The sequence below is a fragment of the Haliotis rubra genome, unplaced genomic scaffold, assembly GCF_003918875.1.
Source record: "Haliotis rubra isolate DU_JTF1 unplaced genomic scaffold, ASM391887v1 Scf301, whole genome shotgun sequence".
In the NCBI taxonomy this organism is placed as follows: Eukaryota; Metazoa; Mollusca; class Gastropoda; order Lepetellida; family Haliotidae; genus Haliotis; species Haliotis rubra.
In genome coordinates this window covers 618,282-631,058 of record NW_025766971.1, presented here as the reverse complement: position 1 = coordinate 631,058, position 12,777 = coordinate 618,282, and the positions used below count along the sequence as shown (strand labels likewise).

General features: G+C 38.4%; 1 protein-coding gene across 1 annotated transcript in view; it reads right to left on the bottom strand.

Moving 5' to 3' along the window:
- Nucleotides 1-12,415, bottom strand: part of LOC124282724 (tyrosine-protein phosphatase non-receptor type 5-like) — a 72,865-nt gene extending 60,450 nt beyond the window's left edge. Inside the window, 2 exon segments of the mRNA XM_046718744.1 lie at nt 11,728-11,960; nt 12,160-12,415. Coding sequence (XP_046574700.1) covers nt 11,728-11,960; nt 12,160-12,229 — 303 coding nt within the window. The 5' untranslated portion in view covers nt 12,230-12,415.
- Between the last annotated feature and the right edge of the window lie 362 nt (nt 12,416-12,777).

The following is a 12,777-nucleotide window of genomic DNA, read 5'->3' as shown; positions in this document are numbered from 1 at the left end:
TGGATGAGGTGAGTTGAGTTGGATGAGGAGAGTTAGTGAGGTGAGCTGGATGAGGTGAGTTGAGTTGGATGAGGAGAGTTAGTGAGGTGAGTTGGGTGAGTTGAGTTGGATGAGGAGAGTTAGTGAGGTGAGGTGGGTGAGTTGAGTGGGATGAGGAGATTTGGATGAGTTGAATTGAATGAGGAAAATTAGTGATGTGAGTTGGGTGAGTTGAGTTGGATGAGGAAAGTTGGGTGAGTTGAGTTGGATGAAGAGATTTGGGTGAGTTGAGTTGGATGAGGAGAGTTAGTGATGTGAGTTGGGTGAGTTGAGTTGGATGAGGAGAGTTGGGTGAGTTGAGTTGGATGAAGAGATTTGGGTGAGTTGAGTTGGATGAAGAGATTTGGGTGAGTTGAGTTGGATGAGGAGAGTTGGATCAGTTGAGTTAGATGAAGATATTTGAGATCAGTTGAGTTAGATGAGTTGAGTTGGATAGTGAGTTGAGTTGGGAAGAGATTAGTGAGTTGAGTTGGATGAGGAAAGGGTGAGTTAGTGATGTGAGTTGGATGAAGGAGATTTGGGTGAGTTGAGTTGGATGAGGAGAGTTAGTGATGTGAGTTGGGTGAGTTGAGTTGGATGAGGAGAGTTGGGTGAGTTGAGTTGGATGAAGAGATTTGGGTGAGTTGAGTTGGATGAAGAGATTTGGGTGAGTTGAGTTGGATGAGGAGAGTTGGATCAGTTGAGTTAGATGAAGATATTTGGATCAGTTGAGTTAGATGAGAGTTAGTGAGGTGAGTTGGGTGCATTCAGTTTGGTGAGTTGAGTTAGATGAGTAGAGTTAGTGAGGTGAGTTGGGTGCGTTCAGTTTGGTGAGTTGAGTTAGATGAGGAGAGATAGTGAGGTGAGTTGGGTGTGTTGAGTTGGATGAGGAGAGTTAGTGAGGTAAGTTGGATGTTGAGGTGAGCTAATGAGGCAAGCTGGTTGAGATGAGTTGGGCGACATGAGGGAGGTGAGAGTGAGTGCGTGAGCGAGTCCTAGTCAGTCCTAACATGATCAGACAAACCAACATCTGACACTATGAGTGCTGTAGTTAACTCCTCACATCACCGTGTAAATGGAATTATACCATCTCTCACACATCATCAGGAAACAATGACACAATGATCCACATCATCAGGAAACAATGACACAATGATCCACATCATCAAGAAACAATGACACAATGGTCCACATCATCAGGAAACAATGACACAATGATCTACATCATCAAGAAACAATGACACAATGGTCCACATCATCAGGAAACAATGACACAATGGTCCACATCATCAGGAAACAATGACACAATGATCCACATCATCAGGAAACAATGACACAATGATCCACATCATCAGGAAACAATGACACAATGATCCACATCATCAAGAAACAATGACACAATGGTCCACATCATCAGGAAACAATGACACAATGGTCCACATCATCAGGAAACAATGACACAATGATCCACATCATCAAGAAACAATGACACAATGATCCAAAACTTCAAGAAACAATGACACAATGATCCACATCATCAAGAAACAATGACACAATGGTCCACATCATCAGGAAACAATGACACAATGATCCACATCATCAAGAAACAATGACACAATGATCCAAAACTTCAAGAAACAATGACACAATGGTCCACATCATCAAGACACAATGACACAATGATCCAAAACTTCAAGAAACAATGACACAATGGTCCACATCATCAAGACACAATGACACAATGATCCACATCATCAGGAAACAATGACACAATGATCCACATCATCAAGAAACAATGACACAATGATCCACATCATCAGGAAACAATGACACAATGATCCACATCATCAGGAAACAATGACACAATGATCTACATCATCAAGAAACAATGACACAATGGTCCACATCATCAGGAAACAATGACACAATGGTCCACATCATCAGGAAACAATGACACAATGGTCCACATCATCAAGAAACAATGACACAATGATCCACATCATCAAGAAACAATGACACAATGATCCAAAACTTCAAGAAACAATGACACAATGGTCCACATCATCAAGACACAATGACACAATGATCCAAAACTTCAAGAAACAATGACACAATGATCCACATCATCAGGAAACAATGACACAATGATCCACATCATCAGGAAACAATGACACAATGATCCACATCATCAAGAAACAATGACACAATGATCCACATCATCAGGAAACAATGACACAATGATCCACATCATCAGGAAACAATGACACAATGATCTACATCATCAAGAAACAATGACACAATGGTCCACATCATCAGGAAACAATGACACAATGGTCCACATCATCAGGAAACAATGACACAATGGTCCACATCATCAAGAAACAATGACACAATGATCCACATCATCAAGAAACAATGACACAATGATCCAAAACTTCAAGAAACAATGACACAATGGTCCACATCATCAAGACACAATGACACAATGATCCAAAACTTCAAGAAACAATGACACAATGGTCCACATCATCAAGACACAATGACACAATGATCCACATCATCAAGAAACAATGACACAATGGTCCACAACTTCAAGAAACAATGACACAATTGTCCAAAACTTCAAGAAACAATGCCGGGATGATTCAAATCCCAGAGAATAATGTAACACTGTTTACACCATCAGTAAACACACACAACAGAAAACCCCAGAAATAGTACTTGTATAAATGCCATATAAAAGCAGCTGTAAAAAAGGTTTTCAACTGGCACTCTCTCATACTACTCATTTTGAAGGTCATTTTAAACTGTGTGGGTCCAAGCTTTCATTGCCTGATTCTAAATTCAGCCATTGTTAATTTTACGCATTGAAGGTTTTAGTTTTCAGTAAGAGTTATCTTTCCTTCTCCATACTGATGTATAGGTTTGGAAATATTTACTGGCTTGTCATCTGGAATGCTTTCGGAGAGTGAACCACTTCATCCTACTGACAGATTTAAGACAGCATCATGTTTACTGGGAGGTCAACCTTGTGTATCAAACATATGAGTGAGTGAGTAAGTTTAGTTCTACACCGCTTTTAGCAATATTCCAGCAATATCACAGTAACCACTAGACAAGCATCATGTTTACTGGGAGGTCAACCTTGTGAATCAAACATATGAGTGAGTGAGTAAGTTTAGTTCCACACCACTTTTAGCAATATTCCAGCAATATCACAGTAACCACTAGACTAGCATCATGTTTACTGGGAGGTCAACCTTGTGCATCAAACATATGAGTGAGTGAGTAAGTTTAATTCTACACCGCTTTTAGCAATATTCCAGCAATAACACAGTAACCACTAGACTAGCCTCATGTTTACTGGGAGGTCAACCTTGTGCATCAAACATATGAGTGAGTGAGTAAGTTTAGTTCTACACCACTTTTAGCAATATTCCAGCAATATCACAGTAACCACTAGATTAGCATCATGTTTACTGGGAGGTCAACCTTGTGCATCAAACATATGAGTGAGTGAGTAAGTTTAGTTCTACACCACTTTTAGCAATATTCCAGCAATATCACAGTAACCACTAGACTACCCCATCACTCTCAGACATTTGTCAAAATTCACACTTTACTCATTAGTCTTAATGTTTTTTCTTGAACCGTTTCAGGATAGCAGAATTGTTATTGACAGAACTATACATGTCTTCTTCAAACGTTACATTTTCTGTGGAGCGTTCAGACTTGTAAGAACGTATACTATGCACAAAAAATATGCTTGTTCCCAAGTTCATGGAACGTACTTGCAACACTTCCCTTGTAATAAAATACTCACTCTGATTTAGAGTCTCTCGGCTCCGTTCCACAAATCAGTTTGAGCAGTAACACTACACAGAAGTCATTTCATGTGTGACAGTTAAGCTTGCCATAAAATAGTCATGGTTGTTTTCCTTAATTTGCTGATTGAACAGATGTACAATGCCGTCTGGTAATTCCGCGCACCTAAGCACATCGGTCGCAACACGGCAACTATCGTCTCTTATTTTTTGTGGTTTACGTGACTAAACATGCTGGAATGCATCATATTTACCTAGAAATATAAGTTTCATTGACGACTATAAGATTCTAACGTTGCATTATGCCATACGGTTGACCTTACCGGCGTTCTGACGACATCGCTTGCTGTCCGGTAATTCTGCGCAGCAACTGATGCGCATAACATCCAGCTGGAGATCCGAAGTATGGAAGCACATTAGGGCCAGATTATGTTCAAAAATCACTTCATCAATGTAAGGAATAGTGTTTCATATTAAATCCAATTATGAATAATGAAGAAAAAGGTTTAAAAGTCTGAAGAAAACGAATTTTCTTGAAACTGTCAATTACTGTTATTTACTTAGCTTTAGTGATTGAAAGCCAGTCCCTTGTAAAAATGTTCCAATTTCAAGCGAAAATGTGGTAGCAGTACTGTATTGCAGCTGCGCAGAATTACCAGACGTGCGGAATTACCGGACTCGCCTGTACGCAAAAAAATACTGGTACTAACAAAAGTGAAAAATAACAAAGAAAAATAAACCTGGTCCCCTTGCCATTTTTAAAATCTGGAATTGATGAAAACTTTGATTATTTTTCCTGTGGTCTATTTGTTTGTTTGTTGTTTAATGCCACACTCAGCAATATTTCAGCTATAAGCAAGCGGTCTGTATGAATTTGAGTCTGGACAGAAAATCCAGTGGTCAACATAATGAGCATTTATCTACGCAGTTTGGATACGATGACATGTGGTCAACCAAGTCAGTGGTTACTGAAGATCAGTTCTAACCCGGATCTTCACGGGTAGGCGATACATAAGCTGTATGTGTTGCTGTTACTGGTGAATGTGAGTGAGTGAGTGTGAATGTATGAGTGAGTGAGTGAGTGACTATGGTTCACACAATGTACCCATGTAGGGAATTGAATACGGGTTTGCCTGGATCAAAACCCGGATCTTCACAAGTCCTGGATCCTGTGATCTGAGCAGGGTGAATTGTACAGTGATACCACTTGGTGTTACACAGTGAGTAAGTGAGTGAGTATGGTTTTACGCCGCTTTTAGCAATATTCAAGCAATATCACGGCAGGGGACACCAGAAATGGGCTTCACATGGTGTTACACAGGATAAACGTCATGTCCGTGATGACTTTATAGGAACCTAAATTATTGCAGCAGGCATACACACTTCAAGGTTATGTCTGTCATTTGCTATGCCTTCACAGCACCTGGAATGTCGGCAGTACATTTATGATGGTTGCAACAGCTGCTTAAACAGAAAAATGTGCTACCTGAAGTCATGAAAAATAGCACTAAATACTGAAGTTGGGTAAAATGGATTGTGTGGGTGTGATGGCAATGGTTATGTAACTTGTCAGTCTTTGGAATTATACTGCAGTGTGTTAGCTGCAGGCTATCACTGGAAACAGGGTCAGTCTCAAAAGTCAGGATGCACATATTTTCGTTTTTAAAATATCCAATGTTGTGAGATTGTACCTCAACTTACACCTGACTCCTGGATTGACAGAATTTCTGCAAACTAGAAATTTGTTTTGGAATCAATTACAGTCATTTCCCTGGATACCTCATAGGTTATATGCCCATGTTATATAAACAATATTTCATGTTGTTATGATGCACAGTAACACAGCTCTTCACAGGGCACTGACTACATTGTATCAAAAATGTTATTTTGTGATGCTGTACAATAACACAGCTCCATACAGGGTCAGACCCATGTTATATAAACAATATGCCATGCTATGATAATGTTCAATAACACAGCTCCATACAGGGTCAGACCCATGTTATATAGACAATATGCCATGCTATGATAATGTTCAATAACACAGCTCCATACAGGGTCAGACCCATGTTATATAGACAATATGCCATGCTATGATAATGTTCAATAACACAGCTCCATACAGGGTCAGACCCATGTTATATAAACCATATGCCATGCTATGCTTATGTTCAATAACACAGCTCCATACAGGGTCAGACCCATGTTATATAGACAACATCTCATGCTATGATAATGTTCAATAACACAGCTCCATACAGGGTCAGACCCATGTTATATAGACAATATGCCATGCTATGATAATGTTCAATAACACAGCTCCATACAGGGTCAGACCCATGTTATATAGACAATATGTCATGCTATGATAATGTTCAATAACACAGCTCCATACAGGGTCAGACCCATGTTATATAGACAATATGCCATGCTATTATAATGTTCAATAACACAGCTCCATACAGGGTCAGACCCATGTCATATAGACAATGTGCCATGCTATGATAATGTTCAATAACACAGCTCCATACAGGGTCAGACCCATGTTATATAGACAATATGCCATGCTATGATAATGTTCAATAACACAGCTCCATACAGGGTCAGACCCATGTTATATAGACAATATGCCATGCTATGATAATGTTCAATAACACAGCTCCACACAGGGTCAGACCAATGTTATAAAAACAATATGTCATGCTGTGATAATGTTCAATACCACAGCTCCATACAGGGTCAGATCCATGTTATATAAACAATATGTCATGATGTGATAATGTTCAATACCACAGCTCCATACAGGGTCAGACCCATGTTATATAGACAATGTGCCATGCTATGATAATGTTCAATAACACAGCTCCATACAGGGTCAGACCCATGTTATAAAAACAATATGTCATGCTGTGATAATGTTCAATACCACAGCTCCATACAGGGTCAGACCCATGTTATATAAACAATATGTCATGCTATGATAATGTTCAATAACACAGCTCCATACAGGGTCAGACCCTTGTTATATAGACAATATGCCATGCTATGATAATGTTCAATAACACAGCTCCACACAGGGTCAGGCCCATGTTATATAGATAAAATGTCATGTAATGAATACACAATGCCATTTAGAAAGTGGTCAAATGTAACATATGTTACATTTGGGATTACACTTTCTTAAGTAAAGTATAGATTCTGGCACTTTTGTTGGGCTGAGTCCCCTCCAGGATTCGAACACACGACACTGTCATTGTGTGGGTTTAGATATCAGGTGCCTGACTCTGACGGTGTGGGTTCGAATCCCGGAGGGGACTCAACCCAACGAAAGTACTAGAATCTGTACTTGACTAAGAACCGCCTCCGTTGTGTAGTGGTTGGAGCGTCCGCCCAGAGAGCGGAAGGTCGCGGGTTCGATCCCCGACCGCGGCATACCAAAAGAGGTTGAAATGTGGTACTTGTTGGTCCCTGCCTGGCGCTCGGCATTAATGGGTACTGGTCGGCTAGGAGTCAGTATAATGTGTCTGAGTGGGGTATTCATGCTTTACTGCGGCATGGTATCTCAGTGGGCTAGCACTATAAAACCAGCTTAAGTCTGGGCTAGTACAAGCAGCCGCAGATACACATACACACGCATGCACGTCGTCATATGCGCAAAATATTCTCAAGCACGACGTTAAACCCAATTTCACCTCACTTTACTAAGAAAGTGTAATCCCAAATATAACATGCAGTGTTTGTTAAATCTGTCATGTTATGGTGATGTACAATACCAAAACTCCACACGGAATCATACCCATGTGATATGAACAATATTTTGTTACAATTCTATGACTGTATATATCCAGGGCTCAATTCAAGAGATATTAACCTACTTGCACCAGGTGCAACCTAAGATGAAACCTAGTTGCACCAGCCAAATTCCAGTTGCACTGCTTTTATTGCAATATGTAATGAAAGAAATATGCTATTGAATTATCTTTTAGATGTTTTAGTCAGAACTTTACCCGCTCAAATTTGACTTGCACCTGGTTCAAGTTAGACTATCAACTAGGTTGCACTTTGTAATATTGGGTTGCACCAGTGCAAGTAACAAAGAACTAAATCGAGCCCTGATATCTGACCCATCATTCACTCAGTCACAAGTTTCCATAATATTATGCAAATGCTACAAGTAGAATGGTACAGACGAAATGGTATACATTTAGGACTGATGCCCTCAATAGTCATTCTGTATGAACATATAAACAAAACATTATCCAGAATGTATATTTGCATTCAAAGCCTATTATAATTAAATGTTAATTTTTTTAATAAATATCTTCCTACTTAAAAAACATCTTTTAGTTCAAGAACATTAAATACACACAAAACAGTCACAAGACTATTAAATATACATCCTAACTTTTGTGACAACCCCTTCATGATGCTAATAATTCATAATCCCCAAAGTGCATTGAGCTGGTGGTAGATCGAAAGCTGGCTTATTTCATCGTTCCTAGGGGAACCCTGAAAAAGGTGATTACATTATATGGAAAACAGACTTAGAAGTGCAATTAGAAGTGTATTGGGTTTGTTGATCATGAAGCGTGATTACAAACCTTTACACACAGATGATCATATAACACATGGTCCCCGTATCTGCATATAAACGTCACTGGAAGAATGATCAAACGGGATACAGGAAACAAAAGTCTTATACACACCACATATATTGTTTAGGAAACTAAAGTGATTTTTTTTTCGTCTTCCACAGTTATATTTATGTTTTCAAAACATATTGTCACCGTTTTCAATTGTTTATTTCTCTATGTAGCCGGACAACAATTTCAATAACAATATAGTGAATGAGTGAGTGAGTGAGTGAGTGAGTAAGTGAGTATGGTTTTACAGCTCTTTTAGCAACATTCCACCAATATCACGGCGTTGGACACCAGAAATGGGATTCACATAATGTACCCATGTGGGGAATCAAACCCGGGTCTTCAGCATCACAAGCGAACACATTAACCACTAGGCTACCGTTTTCGATGACAATATAGTGAGTGAGTGAGTGAGTATGGTTTTACAGCTCCTTTAGCAATATTCCACCAATATCACGGCATCGGACACCAGAAATGGGATTCACATAATGTACCCATGTGGGGAATCAAACCCGGGTCTTCAGCATCACAAGCAAACACATTAACCACTAGGCTACCCTTTCTCCCCAATAACAGTATAGCATAAAAGTAATAAGATATTAAGTTGCTGCATATGGGATATATATCATCATTATATACTAATCAGTATAAATCATTTTCCTTGTAATCATGTCAATTTTTAATCTCAACATGCAGCTTGTACCACATAATAAAACTAAAAAAGTAGATTCATTTTTATGAGAAATTATCCTTTCCTTAACTTGAGTTTGGGGACTGGATCATTGACTTCCACAACACCCAGTTGATCATACACAGTTGATCATCCATTATGTACAACAGAAACCTATAGGGACTCATTGATAGATTACTAGTTGTGGTTACCATGCCCTCTGATTCGTGTATCACTGAACATATATTTTTTAAACATGTTGCTCCTTGGGACTAACGATCAACTCGTTAGGCTTTATATTTTTTAAATTGGTTTATGAGACCGACCAACAAAATCTCCTGAAATTGTAAAAGGTAAAAATTAACTTCAGATGTTTTGTTTTTTGCTTGCTGGCGAACAATTAATTGAAAAAAATAAACCCAGAAAGTTTCTTGGAAAAATAATTATGTATTATTTGCATTAAAAAGTACTATTCTGACAAGAGATCTCTCAATTTCTTACAATTTTCATGTTAAAACTGGAAATTTGTTTATGTTATAATTGTTTGATTTCATTCAGTAGCTGTGCTAATCAGGAAATAAAAAAACCTGTTAAAAACCTTTCGACCATGTTAATCCCACCTTAAACTTCGTGGATCTGTCATTGAAGAAAACGATAACCCCAAAAACACTGGAGACATGTTATCAGTTAATATACAACAGTAATGGAGAAGTGTTATCAGTTAATATTCAACAGTATCGGAGACATGTTATCGGCTAATATTCAACAGCACTGGACACGTGTTATTAGTCAATATTCAACACTCCTGGGTAAGTGTTATCAGTTACTAGTAATATACAACAGTACCAGAGACATGTTATCAGTTATATTCAACAGCATGGGAGACATGTTATCAGTTAATATTCAACAATACTGGAGACAGTGTTATCAGTTAATATTCAACAGTACTGGTGAACATGTTATCAGTTATATTCAACAGTACTGGAGACATGTTATCAGCTAACATTCAACAGCACTGGAGACATGTTATCAGTTAACATACAACAATACTGGAGAAGTGTTATCAGTTATATTTAACAGTACCAGAGACATGTTATCAGTTATATTCAATAGTACTTGAGACATGTTATCAGCTAATATTCAACAGTACTGGAGAAGTGTTATCAGTTAATATTCAACAGTACTGGAGACATGTTATCAGCTAACATTCAACAGCACTGGAGACATGTTATCAGTTACCATACAATACTCGAGAAGTGTTATCAGTTATATTTAACAGTACCAGAGACATGTTATCAGTTATATTCAACAGTACTGGAGACATGTTATCAGTTAATATTCAACAGTACTGGAGAAATGTTATCAGTTAATATTTAACAGTACTGGAGAAATGTTATCAGTTAATATATAACAGTACTGGAGAAGTGTTATCAGTTCTATACAACAGTACTAGAGAAGTGTTACTAGTTGATACACAACCGTACTGGAGAAGTGTTACTAGTAGATACACAACAATACTGTATTTTATGTAATAGTTACCATAAAACAAGATTGGAAAAGGGTCTGTTTTGTTTTATGTTTGTTGTTTAAAGGAGAAACAACAGCTATATGACCACTCTATGTATACATATACGTGTATGTCTGCACCAGATGATCCAATGATAGCATGACCATCAATCTATACAAATAAGACACAATGACATTGAATCAACAAAATCAGCAAGCTTGACCACCCTAAGAAATTAATCATCTCTAACAACAAGCATGATTGCTGAAGTTCAATTTGAACCCATGTCTTCATTTGGACACAGGATATCAAATCAGAATGGCAGAGGTTTGAATCCCTGGATCCAAAATATTTTGGGACCCAATAAAAAAACCTCTGTTATATATTATTGGTCAACCTCTTCACACCTCTTAACAAAAAGCGAGTTAATGATACTTTGACAATAACACACCTATGGCCCTGATACCGACACAGTCTTTAGTTTAACACTTCTATGTAAATAATAATATTGACATGTCAACAAACTGGGTCAGAACAATCTTTCTAAAACCTTGAAATGTAATGTATAATTTTCTTGACAGAACCCACCCCAACTTTACTTTGATAATAATTTTTATTTACAAAGTTTGCTTGGTCCGTTTGTTGTTTACTGCCAAACTAAGCAATATTCCAGCTACATGGAGGTGGTCTGTAAATAATAGAGTCTGGACCAGACAATCCAGTGATCAACAGCATGAGCATCAATCTACACAATTCGGATGTGATGACATGAGTCAGAAAGCCTGACCACCCCGTTAAGTTACAAAGTACCCAACAATTCAATTGTTAAAACGTCCATCATGCACCTTTGCACTTAACCTCTTCGCTCAGTATGCACCATACGCTGACATCTGGTATAAACGGAGGGTTGTAACCACAGAACATATACGAACGGTATATAGTCTGTTATGGCTGAGGTTATTTGCTGTTTTTGAAAAAATCAATTATTAATAGTTTGGGGAAGGCACGTGACTACTGCAAAATCGGGTTTGAAAACCATCTTGAAATATTGAAAGATGTACTCACCACAACGACAATATATTCCGGGGGTATCTCGCTTCGGACGCTCACCGACGGAGCGTAACGCTTCATTCGTCCGTGGGTCTTTCGCTCCTTCCCCCCGTGGCTATATTTAGTAACATCTATCCTCAACATGTTTGACAGAACTGATCGTTTGTGTATATTTTCAAACTGACGTTTAACATACAGGCTGTTCGTCTGTTTTTCTCCAACAACACTTCTTCCTTCGCCATTTTGAGCTGAAAAACAAAAATACCAATGGTCATATTTCCACATGACATTTGACATCACATTATGTTGCGGTCTGGTCTTACTATGTACGGGATCCTTTCCGCACGTTAAGCACGTGCGTGTCGTCTTAAAAATATTTTACACAGCTGTCAATCTAATTATTTACTTGTTTTAGAATGCGTGCGTAATTCAAAGTCTTCTACTCACCGCCAAACACAGCTACCATCAAACATACAATCGCCAACCATCGCCACATACTCCGATGCTCAGAATCCATTTTAGTCAGTAAAGGCTGTCGCCTTCCTTTTCACTGCGATATAGAACGAAAACATTCATGCGCAGCAGAACATAGGTCCTTTTCCGGAATTCGAACACCTCACGCCGAAATACTACAACTTAAATATCGAAAATCAGCATTGTTTTGAGACAAATATAGCGTATATTTGCCTGTGTCGCGCGCTCAATATCATAATAATTGTATTACAGTATCACTGCGCCGGAGTCGTGACGTCACACGTAAACAGTAAATGAACACATTCCGTTTTCTCCATTAATTATGAAATGTGTGTTGAAGTCGCACTTCGTACCGGCGCTCGCTGTCGATATCGATTTTACTGACATGCAGTTGCCATTAAAAGGCTCTCTTTTTTACAAAAATAACGAATCTTTGTGTTTGTTTGTTGGGTTTTTTTCGCTGTTAATTTAACATTGCTGGTTCAATCGTCGCCGTATATGTGTATTGGTGATAACAGGATGGTATCGTTTATGAATGAATATTGCAGAGATCAATTGATTCACTTAAACAACTTGATTCACGCGAACTAC